We start from the raw sequence: 19,576 nt of genomic DNA on the forward strand, positions 1-19,576 counted from the left end.
AAGAATATTGATCCACATGAGGAGTCTATCCTCCAAGTACAATTGACAAAAAACAGGAGAATTTAGACAAGATAAGGAAAGGTTACTAAACGAATTATTTCCATCTGACATTAGATCAAGAAGAAATACAAGGGAAATATTTAAGCAGATTTATAATTTAAAGGGGTGTGTGTGAAGGAACATTTCCCCAGGAATGGATGCCATAGCCACCAGTTCCTAAAGCATTTGTTAATAAAGTGACAACTTAGATTGAGTCTTGACAGCTGTGCTAGAATATATTCAAGGAAAAAATGAGAAGCACATTGACTTGTAAATGAAAAATAGAGGGGCATGAATGTCTGCAGCTCAGCTCTGCTCAGATTAAGTAAGTAGTTAAAAATACTTTGTAAAAAATTAACAAAGTGTTGAAATAATATTATTGAAATACAAAGCCAGTATCACTAGTACCAAATCTTTGTAATAATTAAAAAAACATTTTAAAAAAATAAATCTGTGAACCACTCTGACCAGAAAAACAGCATTTCTTTGTGCATCCTCTAATTAAAGTAGCTATAGAAAAAGCAGAAGGGGTTGGGAAACCAGCAGTTGAGATGCCCTTTACAACATCTGTGTAGGGGTAACAAGTTCATGGCTTCTCAGCTTCAAGAGCATTTCACCAAATGAGGACAGGTTTGACAGAAATAAAAAAATTAATGAGTATCACAGAAAAAAAATGGACAATTTTATCAAAATATATGGAAAAGGGGCATACATGACTAAGTACATTTTATATGATGTACTTAAATGTAAATAACTGCTTGGCAGTACTAAAAATAATCATCTCAAGGTTCAAAAAAGAAGTTGGCATGCTAGCATTTCGTTTTGGTTTTAGATACTTAAGCAAAGCATGCTTGGAAATGAAAGGCTCACTTTTCACAGGGACTTGCATATTACTCATAAAATAGGAGAAATATGAGGGTAGTTTCCTTAAAAGCTTTAACATAATTGTCATATTCTTAGATTGCTTTTCTCCCTAATTTGGAGCTGGTAATGGGTAAGAACCTCACTCTAGGATATTCAAGGATTGGATTTTTTAAATCTTTTTTTGTGACACTTGCAAATTTCAGAAAGTTTAGCATTTTTTAAAGCACTTAGGATCATTTTAATTACTCATTTTGATACCACTGATTTTACAAATACGTTTAATTTTATGGATGACTTTTAAAACATCTGGAATAATCTTAAAGTTTGAGCTAACAGATGCAACTGAAGTGCCTCTTGAAATCTAGAGAGTGTTACTCATTTCTTCCTTGCCATTAGGAATAAGGTAGCTTGGGGCAGCTGCACCTTCTGAAGACCAACATGGTCAGCACATGCAGAGTGATAACATAAGAACTAAGACTGCCCTGTTGGTGCAGATCATAGAATTTTAGACCACATCTGGTCTACTTCTGCAGACATTCACCCTTTCTAACCTGGTACATATCAGTCATACAAAGCAAGCAGATATGTGCTGTAATACACAACAGGATGGGAGATAGGGTGTGTCCCTGGGAGATCTGTCCTCAGGTCCTTTCTCAGACAGGATTGCAACCCCCAGACCCCACACTCCAGGCAGCAATCTGAACTGAGGGGCTTCTGAACAACAAGGGAAGCACAGCAACACCTTCTCCCCTGGCTCTTCTTCATAAGCAGGTGCCAGGTTCAAGTCTGGCCTGAAAATTCATGTTCCCCAGTTTGATAACTAAGTGCTTTTTTTTCCTGTTTCAGCTGAAATCAATTAAAACTCACCAAAATCCCTATTTTTGCCAAACTGATTCTTTGTCAAGTAAGTAATTAGTTGAGAAAAAAATTACTCAATTCTATGCTTTGAGAGTTATTATCAAGCACTGGTATTTCAAGCCAGGGAAATAGAAAAATTAAAACCAAACAAGTGTAAGAAGAGTAAACATGTTAAAAAACCTTAAGTTTAACTGCTCTTTTGCAACTATGAAGACAAGGTGCACTGGAACTTTAACAAGAATTAAATTTTAAAGCATATCAAACATAATCTGCCTAGAAATGAGAAGAATTTCCTTTGATGCAGCTATTCCTTAGATATTCAGTAAATAAATCTTGCAAACATATGAGAAGCATGAGCTTTTGGACCCAATGAGATTACATCCCTACGTTACCTAACTCTGATGTTTAAGGCTGATATATAGGAGATCACACTAAATAGTCCTTCCAACATCATAGTTTGCTAATCTATAAACATACAATAGTATGTAATATGCCGTTGTAAGACATTGCTGAGCATGTGCATCCCTGCTCTAAGGGAATATTTCAAATAAAATCATCCTTCACTCTATTTTATTAAATTAAACTTTTAAATCAGATTATTTTCTTCTTTGCATTTGACTTCTATTGGTTGTTGTTCTTGGGTTTTTGTTTTTGGTTCGGTTTTGTTGTTTTTTTTTTTAAACTTTACGTTTCCAAAATCAGTATCAGTCATTTACTACTGATAAAACTTGAAAACTGCAACATAGCCACATTAATGTTATTCTGTATGACACTGGATTGGCAGCGTCAGTCAATAGCAGTGTATAATCAATACAGACTCAATCAGAATAAGCAAATATTTACTAAAAAATTAAGACTCATACAGATAATGGCCTATGTAAAGTAGTCTTAGTCTGTATTAGTAATTATTAATAATTATATAAAATTTACTGTGAGTAGGAAATTTTAAAAATAACAGAAATATTAAACAGAAAAGGAAAATAGACAAACCTATATTCAACAGAAGTAGGCTGAGCTATCTATTAGGCAACATAATTGTGTCCTTTGCTGTCATTTTATATTTTGAGACAATGACTTTTCTGAGTTTCTTATTCTGTCATAAAGATGCATTTGACAGTGACACAAATGAGCTACCACTATGGGCAGGCTCACAGACAGGCAAATTTATAAATCACTTCACCTTTCAAACCTTCAAGCTGGGGACAATGATCTCAGAAAAGATAACAAAAATGGTTATTGTGACACCAGTTTCCACATGGAGTCACTTCACAAACTGCAGGAAGTCTTTATTGTGAAGAAACAGGCTCCTCACTCTCTACCTACTGGGTGTAAGTAAAAAAGCTCATCCAGCTATGCATAACCACACTCTACTTGAGGCTCTGCAGTCTATGGTTGGACCATGCAGAAGAGGTGCAGTTCTGAATGAAGAGATGCTGCTGAGAGGTCATACAGCTGAGGTCAGCTTCTAGCTCAAGGAGAAGTCAGTGTGGTGCTGGAGGGGCTGCTGTATCCCAGAGCTAATTATCAAACTTTGCCACTACTGGAATTTACATATGGCTTCAATTTTTCCTGTGAACTGTTCTCGTCGCCAAGGAATTATTATAATACTACTAAATTATTCCTATTCTAAGTCATGCAAGAAAATTGATTATACTGTGGCTGTTTCCTGGTGGCCAGCTATACTCACTTGATGGTTTCTTCAAACCAGTAGCATACATAACGGGGAAGCAATAAAAATAAGGTCTTAAGTGTGAAATGAAATAACTCTATCACAGACAGTCATCTGCCAACATTAATAAGGAAAGTGACAGAATTTAGTACTTCGTATTTCAAAGAGGAGGGAAAATGAACTATCACAGACCATGATTTGACAGGAGGCTATCTGAGATCCAGATAAAGGAACATATTTCATATGGATTTACAGAGCCTCAAAAATTTCAGTGGGGTGTTCATGTTTAAGTACCCCAATGAACAAGAGTTAAGCAGCTCAGATATTTTGAGGGACTGAAGTAATGCTTTGATACACCCAGGCTTGCAGATTGAATTCTCCACAACTGGCAGGAAGATGAAAATGATCAAGGACTTAAAATGTTAAAACTGGACTCCTTGTATCATCTTTAACCTTACCTGTAGGTTGGTAACAGACTTACAAATTGTTTCATTAATTATTATCCAATTCTGATATCAAAGAAGTTGTTTTAATTTAGGTAAAATATATTTGTCCTATTGTGTTCTGAAGAAAAACGATGGCACAGCTATATTATACAGGAATTACTATGAAATGACTTAACTAAACTTGTCTTTCATGCCAACAGTTCAAAGAAAGATTCAAAAGTCTGAAAGGGAACACTTACGGGACTATTCACCTGAACAGAATTGATGGCTATTTTCAGAACTTAACGTTAATGTTCAAATAGAATTATTTGGTTTATATTTATGAGACTTGGGATTTTTACTTACACATTACATTTACAAAGTTTTCATTAACAGCAATGTCCATTTTTATAAGCTCTGAACAGACCTGAGAACTGAACGTTCTGCAAAAAACATTCATGCGGGGCTCCTTACTATATCAGCAGAATGCATATGTTCAGATATATGAATATATTTTGTGCTTCCAGAACACAAAATGACTTCCCAGCATCAACTACACAATCAGTATTACATGTTTGGGGACACAGCTGATCTGTCATGCAGATGAAAAATCACTCAGTTGTTTGTCATGTAGCAAATTACTAAAAGGCCTGAGAGATGTAGAGAAGAAAAATGACAGTAACTCCAGTTCCAGTGAAGCATAAAAAACAAAAGATAAACTGATACTTTTTGAATATAATACAAGCAAAGGTGAAAAACACTTTCCACCTAGAGTTGTAATGATATGTTAGGCTTTGGAAGGTTGTTTTATTTATTTATGAACTTTTATTCTCTGGAGTTTATACAGAGTACAAAGGAGCATGGTGTTGAAGATCTCTGACCAAGATGTGAGGGAATTGCTAAAAGCCAGGTAGAGATACCAGCTTATAACGTTAAAAAAAGCACAGAATAACCTCATCTCAGAATAGTGGTAGAGGTCAGGGTCTAAGCAAAGCTGAAGCACCACATCTAAGTAATGATTTGGCTCTTCACTACTGCCTGTGTGGTTTGAGTTCTGTCATTCCTTATGATCACTAAGTGCTGGTTCTGATCACTAAAATACAGATAGAAATAAAATTCACTAAAACCCAGGCTATGCTTAACTGCTTGGCTGCATCTGGAGTCTTGTAAATTATTCTAAGATGTGCTAAGTATCATTGTCAGAAATTAGTACTTTTTAAAATAAAGAATAAGAAAGAGTAATAGTTTTCTGGTGTAATTTAGGTTTTTGCTTTTGTGACATGTTTGTCAAGATGTTAAATATCTGTCCTCAGTAAAATCACATAAGCATATCAAAAAGCTATTACCTTGACACACAGAGAAAAGCAAGAAGCACGTGAATGTTTCTTTGAATCATCATACAAAAATATGGCTGTGTGTTCCAAAAGGACACAAAATTTGACACAAAATAAAGAAAGGGACACTATAAAACCAATTTTATTTATTTTAAGCTTATTTCTACTTTGTTATATAGATTCATCTAAATAATTTATTACTTGAATCATCTAGTAAAATAAGTATATTTGTAGATGACTCTTACACTCCTAGCAAAGGTCCGTTCAAGGATATAGTTAAAAGTGCCTGCTAAATTTTAATTTTTTATGCAATTTAGCAATTAAGTGAGATGTGTCTGCAGAGAAATGTTTTGGTATACAACAGAATCTTTCCCTTTTTCTATTTCTTAGAACAGATACATACAGTTTTCACTTGTCCTCTAAATTTCCTCTTCACGTGAAGTAATGTAATGATTAATATTTTTAAAGAGCTAAATCATGCATGAAATAATTTTGAACTGATGGCATTTTACTTTTCTGTCAGTAACACACATGATTAAATGCTTCCCAAGAACTCTTGTGTAACTATGGCTCCTTGCTGCCAGTGTTACACAAAGCATTTTACTAGTTCCACCTTGGCACTCCTGACATGGGCATTTTAGAACAATGTTACATACAGAATATATTTGCTCTATTATGCCCCAAGATACTTAGGGATAAAAGAAAAACAGTTTTAGGAAGTATGAAAAATCATCCAAGAATAGACATGGGCCTACAAATAAACCCTTTTTCTTCTCCTTTATGATCCAGCTATGTCTTATTTTTGCATGTGCTGCAGATGGTGCACAAGGACTAATTGCCTGAATGGAAACCATTCACTTGAGTGAAAGCTTGCAGAGTAAAATCAAAACCTTACTATGAAAAATAAATGTTAATGAGCTAAAACTAGTTACCAATTTGAGCTACAACGCTATTTGTTAGCATCTGAATCTATTAAAACTCTTGATCTTTTCAGCATACATACCTAGGTCCTTCTAAACTGGATCTATATTTCAGTTACTAATGACCTGCTCGTAAGGGTCATCTATCATAGGGGTCTGCATAGAATAAATTGCCTTGTTTAATTGCAATAGAAAACAAGAAAATCACATATTTGAAATCAAAACAGTGAAAATGCTCTGAACAACAAACCCCAGCAACATCCATAAGCAAAATCAAATCTCCCCTTCAAAACACACCATGAGTAAATACAGGACAAACCATTTCAATAATTTTTCTCTGTTTAAAAAAATCAAAATTGCCAATTGATCTCGTTAATCAAAAACTTCGCCTTTCCAAAGACGTTTGAGAGTTCACAAACTGAACAAGAATCTGTAAGAATATGTGACCTTACCTTCACCTGCATATGCCAGAATGGAGCGGGCACGCATCTGCTTCCCTTCTGTGGTTTTGCCGGAGCAGGTGTGTGAGCAGGAGGACCATGAAGACCACATGCTGAGCACACAGTCCTTTGGGCAAGGAGCTTCGCAGACAACCGGGATTGGGTAGATTGCATCTCTACACAGCTGTCTGTCAACCTCTTCTCCTGGGAAAGAAAAGGCCAATAGCAGTCTATCATTTGGTTAAATTAACTTAAAATGAGCTATCTAGTCCAGATGGGCACACAGATAAATTAGATTCTGTTCTCCTATATAAACAAAGTAAATCGATTTTTTATTGAAATCACTTATCTTCTCTGCCATGATTCAAGAGGAACATGCTTAAACCTAGTTTAATTTGATATTTGGCTGAAATGAATGCCAGCCTGGGTGGTCTTTAGGCTTTCATTTTGTTATTACGTATTTGATTCTACAGAAAATCCTAATTTGAATAAGAGAGTGTATAATATACCTACGGTAAACTGCTAAGTCATTTACATTAATCATCCACTGTTCATCCACGTTGGTGGGAGAAGGGGGCAGGCACCCAAACTTCAAGTTGTTTTATAACCCACAACTCATCCTATGAACTGCAGCTATGCATCAAATATGAAGATTCACAGTAAGGTGCAATGAGTATTCATGTTTGGTTAGAAAGATCTTTATTTGTTAGCCATGCCAGTAATACATCAGTCTTTGAGTGATGGAAGTATAAAAGATATATGCATTTGTATTCTGTCACATCAATGTACACATTTCATTATAATAAAAAAATGCTGGCTGGTATAAATTGTTTAATGAAATACTAGCTAGTGCTTAAGTAAGTGAGCTACTTTTGTTTTCAGTAAGGAAATCATAGGAGCACTGCATCCGAGATCTGTCTGACCAGCACTGTAATCACAAAATTGTTAGTTTTGTACAGTGCTATATGATTTCCTGATTAAATCAGTTAATACCCATTAAATTAGGACCTCTGTTCAGAGGCCTGTAAGTTTCACTAACAATGACAAAAGCCTCAGGATAAATCTTCACTTCAGAGCAGATGAGGGAGAAAATGAACTAAGTGATCTGCAATGAACCTGTCTTTAATGCAAAAAAAAAATTGTTAGAAATAATCATTAAATGCTCTAAAATTTAATGATAAATACATCATTCACTGCTTGTAACCACATGGATTCTGAAAACCTGTGTGTGTATTATGAATGCTGTAAATGAAGCCACAGACCTGGAAACAATGCTTTGCCCAAGCAAAGAATAACAACAAAATGAATCAAACACTAATCTAAACTGAAACTACATTTTATACATTTACTACATTTAATACAAGGTTTACAGTCTTTAAAACTCTCGAATAAGAATCTCTGATAAGCAAAGTTCCTTCACATAGGAGGTTCTTCAGCACCAGTGACACATCATGAGTCCCAGAATTATTAATGACCAAATTCTTTATAAAAAGAGGAAAAGACTAAGGCCATTTATCCAACATTATATCCCCTTAACTAGCATAAAATATTTTATTCACACAGAAATTTTAGGCACAACAGAACTGCAAATATAAATCTTCTTTAGCCTAAAGTAGTCATGATCATTTGAATTACAAAGACCTTTGAGATCAAGTCAGTCTCAAGAGCTGTATTTTCCCATATTAAAGATACAAATTCAAGCCCTAGCAAAGGCTTCATAAGTGTCCCACATCAAGTTCAGTCTCCCTCACTGAACTCACTTTCTGCATCAATTCCTCCATCTCTTGTAGCACAGATCATCACATCCGGACTACAGTGCAGGAGGGATTCCTGCCTGCTTCATCAGAATGGCACGTGTTTGGGTTGACAAGACAGAGGAGAAGACTGCAAACTTCTTTTCCAAATAATAGAAGGAAAAAAAATCTAGAAAAAGGCTGAGCCTTACTCTCCAGATTATCCACCAGGAGGTAAGACCAAATGAAATAAACGGCTGGGACACTTGCAAGAAATACCACTATTAGAATTAAGTATGTCACAGTGTGAATATACAATACTATATTGAGCTTATTTATAGCCTACCAACTAGTAATTTGAAACTCAAGCTATTTTTGGGGGTCATGCTGAGAAATTATGTTCAACTAGTCTGAGTTAATATTTAAAAAAAAAAAAAGCTTTCTTTAACTCTCCCAAAATCAAATCTCTTTTTAATCCTTTGCTTCTATAAAGAAAATATTCTCTAAACATGTCTTCCATACCAGCATTTTTATTTTGTCAACTCTCCAGTTCTTTTCTGGTTAATTCAATAGCATAGATATGCAGTTGGAAGGAATGTTTTATAATGGTTACTTCTTATCTTCAGGGAGATATTTAATTTAGAGGAAATTGTTTCTGACATTTCACTAATGATTTTATCAACAACTTGACCTTTGTGCCTTCCTCTTTAAAGTGCACAGTGTAGTCAACTACCAGGAACCACTCAACCATGCACTGGGAACAATGCCAATGTAAAGACTAAAGCTACTCAGAAAAAGTCCCTTTTGTAAAACTCTGCCATGTGCAGTCTAATATTTTATTTGAACTTTATAGACTAAAATAGGTGCAATTTATGTTGCACAAGATTCAAAGAAACATGAGTGAAAGGTCCCTGCCCTGAATTATTTATACTGAAATCAACAGAATAACTAAAAGTGAAACCGAGAAAGATAAAACCAGAATATAGTCTTTCTGTTGGGCAAACTCTTCACCATTTATCAGTTGATTTGCTCATAAAATCTGGAGTCTAGCACTAATCCATGTTCAGAAATAGTGCCTCTGTAGTTTACTGGTAGGTCTCTCATGTAACAGATCCATATTTGCGGTTAAATGTTTCAAAGTGCACTAAAGGGTGTGATTGCACGTAGAGATGCCAGGACATAAAAAGGTTTGATTTTTCAAGGATTTAAAATGATAAAAACTGGTTAAACCTTTGCTGGGTTTGTCACAGACTTGACTCATCAGTGAAAACCACCAAGGACATAGCCTTTCAAATCCACATGTTCTCCTTCAACTGTTACATGGAATCCAACCAGACAATCAGCAAAGCCAGTCACTACACATCAAAACTTCCTTGTGGCCACCTTCTTGGTGTAAAGACCTCCTTGTCTGTGTGCACACATCAAAGCCATTAGTGAACTACTGCTCTACTTAATTGCTTTAAAGAATATTAAAAAAAGAAAAAAACCCAACCTCCCTAATGAATAGACAAATCTTTACAGATTAAAGAGATGCAGTTTGAGAATACCAAGCTGGAGGAACTGGCTAACTGTTTGTATGTATCAGACTACTTCCATGCCACCATTCTGATTTATTACATTCATGAAGCACATATGGCATCTGTGAAAATTTGGTCTGGATGCTAAAGGTTGGGCTAGAGCATCTACATTCTGTGTTTAATGTAGTTGAACCATGTTACTCTTTTGTGGTTTTGTTTACTCATTTATAAAATGTGTCTGATATTTAACTTTCTTATAAAATGCTTTAAGAACTTTCCATTGGGAAGCATCCCCAGTGCTGGTGGTATCACTAGATACACAGGGCAAGGAAAGCTTCTTGCTTTTTGTGCATCTTTTAATGTGATGCATGCTTCACTGCATAGTAAAAAAAATGCTGTCAAATTCTGACCTGTAGTAAATGGGTAGACAAGTGCTTAACAGAGAGCAAAAAATTTTAAAGCCTTAAAATGAACAGTAAAATCACTGCAAGATTCAGTGAAGCATAGAGTACAACTGGGAAAAAAAACAACAACAGGGAAAAAAAAATACTGCAGGGGTACTATACAATAAGGCAATGTACGTAGACTCGACCCTGTTCCTGGAAACCACCTAGAGTCTCTGAAAGGCTGAAATAAAACCTTATGTAAACTAAGGAAAAATTTGACAATAACATCACAATAAATGGTATCAAATAAAAAAATCCTTTGCACATTAATATTGAACAATTTTTCAAAACCTGTAGAATCAATAAAGGACTGCTATATCACAGAGTGGCAAAACATCAAAGGCACTTACATTTTAAAGTTCATAAAACAATTAAATACTGCAACTGAGCCTAAATACTGAAACTGCAGATTTCAGACTCTGTACTGCTTAGCTGAACATGTCCAAATTCACTAGTATATCTACAACTCTAACTGAGAAACCCAAATAGCTCAGTTATGCCAATATCTTCTTTTTTGTGGCTCCTGGTAGTTAAATAATAGTTTGCTTTTAAGCACAATAGATCACAGGGAATGAGTGCTCATCATTCAAGTTGTTGTTTAACCCAAACTTTTAAAATGACAATGTATATAAATGACAGTACTATGTCATATACATGTGACTATATCAGGTTTGTTGGCTCATGGTTTCTTGGCTTTTTAGGCTTTTCATGGCTTGCTCAACTAATGTCTCTCACAGTTTCCTTGTACTGACAGTAAAGCTGAAAAGGAGGTGCACAATGTGTTGTCCATAGGAAACCTGCTGGGCACCTGAAATACTTGGTAAGGTACCCAACAGATCAATTTTATAAGTGCTTGGTCTCTGTAGGTGAAAAAGGCCTTGCTATTAATCAGTTGCCCTCAATACTGTTGATAAATTTGGAGGCTGCAGGAAAAAAAGTAGAGTTCACACAGTGTTAAAAACCTGTGAGCTGTGCTGGTTACCATACACTGTTTCCTGACTTTCCTGTTTAGAAAAGTTATCAATGGGAAACAATTGCACACCTATATGAGCTGTAAAGTTTGAAACGGTCAAGACTGTTCTTTGCCTTGAATTTCCATGCACTTTCCCACCTGCATTCTTCCCACATGAGGACATATTTGCATCCTAATGCTTCAAACATGTCAGTCATTAAACACCTTGATTGACCTTCTCATACTGGCTGAGGAGCTACAGCTGCTCTGGGGACCCTGCTCATCAAGAACAAAATATGCCTACCTGTATTCAAAACTCAGTAAAACCATATCTGTTGTATGTAGTCTGTCAGTCCTGTTTTTCATGTGAAACTAACTTTAACCACTACCAAAAGTTAGCACTTAATAAATTTGTATAAGATACAATTTTAGAATTTTTGCATTATTCTTATAGAGGTACAAAGAATTTTAGTAGAAGAAGGGAAAATACATTTTAATTTTTTTTTTCTTATATTTCTGAAATACCTATATTTCTTTTAATTATAATTCAGGAAAAAAAAGAAGTAACAGTCTAATATGTAATTGCCTTGAAGTCTATCAAAACTAGACTTCAAAAGTATAAAAAATCATTGATGACTTTAACTCACATTACCTTCCTAATTCTAAAGTAGACACACAAAACCCCCCAAATCACTGAAATAAGAGAAAACATAGAAAACCCAAATTTGAAGTCTTCTACTAGACTTTCAGCAGCAAGAACTTTGTCTATACAGTGGCCGATTAATCTAAGGCAAAATGGGTAATTCTTCACATTACAGAAAAGCTATTAAAATCATTACAAACCCACTCAATTTCTGATGCTAGGACACTTTTTATCTGCTAATAAGCACACAGCAATCAATCACCAGGATAAACTAACACTATAATTTTAATAGTGTTGTAGTCCTTTCCAATCACTAAGCAAATAACAGTCACCAAAGTTGCCAGAAAAGGAAATATCCTGCCTGCCTGATATGAACTGTCACAGCAAAATAACTTTTCCTTCCAAAAGCCTGGTGCTGGAGGAGTAGTGTGGATTTTTCTTATTTCAGCAACCAGAAGAGGTAGAGAACTGGGTTGTGAACTATACATAGTAAAAAGTGTAGGCCCATAATTCTTTCATTCAGCTTCTGTCCTCTTGCACAATCAGGCACTTGTGATCTCTCATTCAAATCTCCTTATCTTACTTGCCCTTTATCAGAACTACTGAATGGAAATTCAGCCTGATACCATGAGCCATATTTTTTTTTTAATTCTATTTGTTTTGCTGTTTGGTTGCTTTGTTTTGTTGTTGTTTTTTCTTACAGAAGAGGAGCTCTGAGAGGAGTTGTCTTTCTTAAAGCCTGTCTCTAATTAACATGCATATACAAGTGTGAAAGGCTGACCCAGATTTTTCAGTAAGGAGAATTTAGAATTTAATCTCTGAAAAACTAATCAAATAAGCCACAGAAAGGGCAAGCAATAATATTTACATGCAGTTCATCATTCATTATCTTGTTTAGCCCAACAATCTTAAGAGTATTTGGAGGGGAAAAAAAAGCAGCAACAGTATCTGACTGACAGACCAATTTTCCTCTTGAATCAGTTCAGTGCTTGTATATAACACATACTTTGACAGACATTAGGAAACTTTAAATGTTTTATTAATCCCAGAAGCCTTCACAGCATCTTGACAGTGTTTATTCTTATCTGTTCTAAAGATAAAGGCTGTCAACATAAGCCTTAATGTTACTAAAATGACAAGTGTCCTTGAAAACAGCAGCAACACTGTTACCTCATACGTAATTATTTTCTGTTCTAGTTCTCAAATGACCAGCTGTCAAAAAAACCTATCTGCATGAGGCAGGTTGATAAACTTTCAACATTTTCAGTAATTTTTAATCTCTCTAATTATTGAACATAAAGCAACATTCACTTACAATTTATATTCTTAATATATTCTTCAGCTGTAAAGCTTTTCAACAAAAAAAAATTTGAAAAGATGATGTATTTTCTCCTTGTTTTATTTTCACCAAGAGAGGTTTCTGCATTCATTGCTACTGCTTAGGTGCCTATCTTGTAACTCCAAGAGTTAATCAGTTAATCAGTTACTAATTCCCTAATCACATGCGTTTCTCTCAACTGCTTTTGCTAAGTAGCATTTGCATTTAATTAAGTACATCTTAATTAGTTGATGGTTAATATTTGTGAAGTCATTTTCTTCTAAGAAGCCTAAGAAGAAATGGCAGTGATTTCAGTGAAGACAAATACACTAGTTTCTCACATCTGCTCATTATGCAAAAAAGAAAGTTGTTTAATGATATGAAAACACTGTAAGATTGTAAACTGTTTGATTGGGTGATTTGTGTGTGACCATTTAGTGTAGGTTTTTTTCAGTGTAGAAATTCAAGTAGTACCTTACAATCTAGTCCTTCCTAAGAGAAAAATTATAAATATGATTTGACCTCTTATTAAAAAAACATAATGAATGTCATAACATTAATGATAAAAAAAGCCAACAATGAAAAATTTGATATCACAAGCACATTAACCTTCACCTGATCTACACATTTAACTATGACTGCACATACAAATCATTAACATATAGAAAAGGCCACTGACTACTCCTCTTTTACTATGCAAGTACCGGAAGACAAAATATAATCCTAAACTTTAAAATGTGATTTAGGGTTTTTGTTTTGTTTTGTTTTTTAAAGCAGTTGCTATGAAAAATGAATGATAATGACAGGAACTAATACTATGCAAAGGGAAAAGAGTTGGATCTAGGAAACCCACAATATCCAGTGTTTCTGAAATCAAAGATAATAACATTTTCACTCAACACACTTTAGGAAAAAAATCACATAGTTAAGATACTATATTCCTTAATGTGACAAACCACCACATTTTAGAAGCAGGAACTTCTTTTTTTATTTTCCTCACGTATTCACCTTATGGAAAAAGAAAATTTGACAAGTGGGAACATAGTGTCTTTGAGAGCTGATACATGCAGAAATCTAATTCCAACAATAGTTACTAAGTGCTTCTGCTCCTTCTCTGTAAACAAACCAGTAAATGCTACCAGTACACCTTAGCTACATCTTAAAGAGCAGCCTGTGTTTGCTGTCCCACAAAATCAGCTATGCAGAAAGAAGGCAGGAATGAGTTACCCCCTGAGAGTGGTTTATTGGAGAGCTAATAGATATATTTCATCAGCAAATTCGCAGATGACACCAAGCTGGGAGGAAGTGTGGACCAACTCGAAGGCAGGAGGGCTCTGCAGAGGGACCTGGACAGACTAGAGAGCTGGGCCGATTCCAACGGGATGAGGTTCAACAAGGCCAAGTGCCGGGTCCTGCACTTTGGCCACAACAACCCCATGCAGCGCTACAGGCTGGGGACAGAGTGGCTGAGAGCAGCCAGGCAGAAAGGGACCTGGGAGTCTGGATTGACAGGAAGCTGAACATGAGCCAGCAGTGTGCCCAGGTGGCCAAGAAGGCCAATGGCATCCTGGCCTGTATCAAAAACAGCGTCACCAGCAGGTCCAGGGAGGTGATTCTGCCCCTGTACTCAGCGCTGGTGAGGCCACACCTCGAGTACTGTGTCCAGTTCTGGGCCCCTCAGTTTAAGAAGGATGTAGAGGTCCTGGAACAGGTCCAAAGGAGGGCAACCAGGCTGGTGAAGGGACTCGAGCACAGGCCCTATGAGGAGAGGCTGAGAGAGCTGGGGCTGTTCAGCCTGAAGAAGAGGAGGCTCAGGGGAGACCTCATTGCTGTCTACAACTACCTGAAAGGAGGCTGTAGCGAGGTGGGAACTGGACTCTTTTCACAGACGACCTTCAACAAGACAAGAGGACACAGTCTTAAGTTGTGCCAGGGGAGGTTTAGGTTAGATATTAGAAAGAATTTCTTCACGGAGAGGGTGATTAGGCTATGGAATGGACTGCCCGGTGAGGTGGTAGATTCTCCGTCCCTGGAGACATTTAAAAAAAGACTGGATGTGGCACTCAGTGCCATGGTCTAGCAACTGCTCCGGTGGGTCAAGGGTTGGACTAGATGATCTCTGAGGTCCCTTCCAACCCAGCTAATTCTATGATTCTATGATTCTATGATTCTATTAAAGGGATTCTACTACAGAGGCAAGACAATTCTGGTTGCAAAATTTCTTATCTGTCCTTATGCTCATTTGGAGTCTCAACCACACAAATTTTCAGGAATCACCAAACTCAAAGTAACACACCTTATGTCAAAATAATCACAGCGACAAAAGGACAATTCCAAAATAATATTTAAGAACATATTTTAAAAATGTATATTTCCTGCCAAAATATTTTCAGATATGAATGGTTAAAAATAAGGAACACACAGTGTTAGATATTATATTAATGCTTCCAGTAATCCCATTGTCATGTCTGATAATAGAAAACATATGTACCTTCATTTATATTAAAGTCATCAATCAGGATTACAGTCATGTAGATACAGTCTAAATTTGACAGAGGGAAATTAATGCAGGGAAAGCAATAGTAGTGCTTTATCCATATAATATTTTTTGATGTAAAATGTCATGTCATCTGGCCAGATTTAACAATAGGTTGAAAAAATAATAAACGATAATTATGTTAACTCAGAAATACACAGTAACCTGATGCATGTAGCTGGGGGGGGGTGGGGGAAAGCCACTTTACTTTTTTTTCCATTTAAGTGCAAACTTCTTATTCATGCTTGAAATATTCACTTGATGAGAAAAGTAGAAGCAACCGTTCTGCTCTCTTTGTCATTTTAACAAGAGCATTATTTTGTGGTACTCAATTTCAAACTTTTCCTCTTATTTCTGTATCCCCTCTCTTATTTTCCACTATGCTTTGCTAAACATACTCAGGTTGGATAAGTAAATGACATACATTCACCCAGAAAATATGGAAAAAGGTTTTCCATTCCTCTCTGTACTTATTTACATAGCTTTTAAAGTGGTAGAGGTGATGGCAGCCACAGGATCAGTTTTACAGAATCACAGAATAATTTAGGTTTGAAGGGACCACTTGGCTGCCTGTGTAGCTCCTAATTAAAAAAAAAATTAAATTATACATGAGGTCAGTTCCTTCACCTATACACATGGAGGCACACACAAGGTGTCTTACAGCATTAACTATGCCTTAAAAAGTAACATGGCCTTTTTATCTGTGACACAACAGAATAAGTTACTGAGTGCAACTTTTGTATTATGCACCAAAGCCTTGAATTTTCACTCCTTCTGATACCACCAAATACCCATCAACATGAAGAGGCTGTATCTGAACTAGTAGTGATAATGTACTGCTGAAAAAAAGTCATCTAGAGGGGAATACTGAAGAATTAACCCAAACTAATTAAAATGGGACCCTGAAGGAGATTAGTTCAACGGTATAAACATTTTGTATGGCTATCCTTATTCTGAATGAAAGAGAAAATTCTTAACAAGGAGAATTAAGGCCACCTTAATTCTGAATAAGAGGATTCACATTCCCATTTAATAAAGTTTGACTAATATTATTTCTGCAGTTAATTTGGATCAACTTTCCTAAGTGTCACCATGCAGCCAAGGCAAAGTAAAGAAGACCTGAAACATGATCTACCTTTAGCAAAAAATCTGCTATACTTTATGCCATTTCAGACTGGTACCACAGAAACAGTGGTCCGGGAAGGAGCCCAGGAGAGTACCTGCACATTACCTAACAACAGCAGTAAGATTTTCCTACAGCTTGACAGGTAGTTGAAGCATTTTCATGGTTCATTTGCTAATGTAGTCTCACTGAGAATGATAAGGAACAGAGACTACAAGTGTATTGATCATAACCAAGCACAGCTGCCTTCTGGCATCAAATAAGCCAATCAAACGTCATCTTGATATGAAAGAAAAAGTACATTTGATGACAGCCTACGGTCCCATTGAGAATATAATCAATATCAGTCATGGGACCAAGTGTGATCAATACGTCAGACCAATAGGCCATTTTAAGCAGAAAGGGGAAAGGAGGGGAAAAGTGCTGACAGAGCTATAAGGAAACAAGAAGGCACAGTACAAATCCGGACAATGAGATCACTTGAAAATTCAGACTGTGTTTCTAAGAACACTTGGCAGAAGCAACAACTCACTGTAAAATCATATAGCTGAATCCATTATATACGGCTGGACATTCTCATAAACTTTTTGCAATAAAGCAACAATTTATGCAGCTGCAAAAAGTTAGGAAGTTATGACTTCAAAATTTAAATTAAAAAATACCTTCTCCATTTTTCCGTAACCAGAAACTTTATTGTGCTTAAGAGGGAAAACACTTCTTTGACAGACTTCAGAATATTTGAAATTTAAGTCTGAATATTGCCAGTAGTAGGATTTAAAATACATGAATTTGAAAATGCAATATACATCTATTATAGCATTGCACTGTTTATTTAGAAAAAAAAATTAATTAATCACTGAGAATTTTGTTGCTTTTTTCACTACTGAATACTCTCATAATTTTTTTTTAACTCATCAGAGATGGACAGGTAGTGTTGTAGCTTTTAAGAAGGCTTCACAGGTATTTCATTGTAATTACTATTTAGGCATTTCCCCCTTCCCTCCAATAAGCAAAAAATTAAGTGAAGAACAAGTCTGGGAAGGGCAATTAAATGCCAGAGATTTATAAAAAGTTTGATTAGAAATTATGATTCTGATGTGCTGGTCAGAACTAGATTAACATTCAGTGATATGATTTAGGAATAGAAGCATTGAATGAAATAATAGGAAAGGCTACAAAAACAGTAGCATCAAAAATGTGACAGCTGCACTAACGTCAGCAGAATGACAGTGCTCACCATAGTCAGTCTTTTCAACTCCTACTAAATATGCATATTTTAACCAGCCACCTTGAATGGCCTTGTTTTCAAGAAACACTAAAAATCCAGAATTTTCCTGAACTTCAGGATTCTCATTTTCTGCATAAAGATGAGTTTGGGAGGATAACTTTATAAACTTAATCTAAAAAGTTCACAAAGTTGCATCTCTAATTGATTCATAAATACTCCAGCACTGCAGTTACATCACTAAGTATTTTCCTGGAGTTTCGCCACCAACATTTTAATGTTATTCTTCTCTAATGCAAGAGGATAACCCACATCTGAAGAGACTGACTAATGGCATGCAGCTGACAGAATATTAGATGAATTGTTGAGTTTGTCAATTACATAATATTTCACTCCGAAGTGAATTAGCAGCAAGTTTACATCTATACATTCTTAAATATCTGACACCTCTCGCCACACTAAATCTACCTGTAACTCAAAAGGGGTTTTAAAAGAGTAAAAAAAATTATTTCATGCAGTAAAAGATGATTGTAAACATATTCTTTGCATTATTCATCCAGCTACAGCTAGTAAAGGGTTGTCACTCTATATGTAATCTGACAGCTCAATTCAATCACAGTTAAGACACAGGACCCAAGAGGTGCAAAAGATCTCACTGCCACTGTCATGTTTACACATTTCTGAGAAACAGTTTCATAATTAATTTCATGGAGGCTTCTGTCTGTGTCCAACTACTGGCAGATAAAATGCAGTCTTTGGAGAACATCTTTTTATCCAACTTGCATTACAACTTCCAACTTCCACCATTACAAGCAGATGCCAATGCATGCCTTTAGGGAGCTCAGACTGTAAATTAATCTGGTCTTTGGAAACATTTTCAGATCTGATTTCTCTATGGAAGACTAAGACTAACTCTTGAATTTTTCCTTCTACACACCTCTCAGAAAGAACTGTCAGGAAAACAACCGGAGCCAAATACCACTGCATGTTATAAACCTAAGCTAAATTATGGAAATACAGTAATTTTGCCACACAATGAAAACCAAAAAAGTAGCAGGAACGCACCTGCAAGTATAGCAACATGATAATTTCCCTGCTTTTTTAATAAGTTATACCAGATAATGTACTAAAGTCACAAAATATCTGACAGATTTCACTGCAGATTTTACCTACTCAGAGAAACCAGCTGTACCCTTGAAACAAGGCTTCCTTCCCCTACTAAAGGAAATCACTGGTTTTCTAGAAGCCTCCTACCAATATTTAAGAAGCTTCTAGCTAGCATTCTTCTTCTTTTTCTCCTCTCAAAAAAATAAAAATACAAATAATTTAATCCCTTTTGAGAAATTCAGAACAAGAGATGTACTTTGATGTACTCTCTACATAATATATTTTTCTCTGGAAAACACTAATGCAGCAATTTGCTATTCATAAAATAATACCAGTATCAATAAAGGATGTCTCAAATCAGTAATATTAAAACCAAGCATCTGATAAGTCCTAAGGCAAGATTTACATAGCTAATCCATAAATTAAC

At 35.8% G+C, this 19,576-nt stretch overlaps 1 protein-coding gene across 1 annotated transcript in view; it reads right to left on the reverse strand.

The window, feature by feature from the left end:
* THSD7A (thrombospondin type 1 domain containing 7A) overlaps positions 1-19,576 on the reverse strand; it is a 188,824-nt gene that overhangs the window by 61,014 nt on the left and 108,234 nt on the right. The window contains exon 8 of the mRNA XM_030444929.1: positions 6,562-6,753. Coding sequence (XP_030300789.1) covers positions 6,562-6,753 — 192 coding nt within the window. The remainder of the gene's footprint in view (positions 1-6,561; positions 6,754-19,576) is intronic.

This window comes from Calypte anna, chromosome 2 (assembly GCF_003957555.1).
Source record: "Calypte anna isolate BGI_N300 chromosome 2, bCalAnn1_v1.p, whole genome shotgun sequence".
NCBI lineage: Eukaryota > Metazoa > Chordata > Aves > Apodiformes > Trochilidae > Calypte > Calypte anna.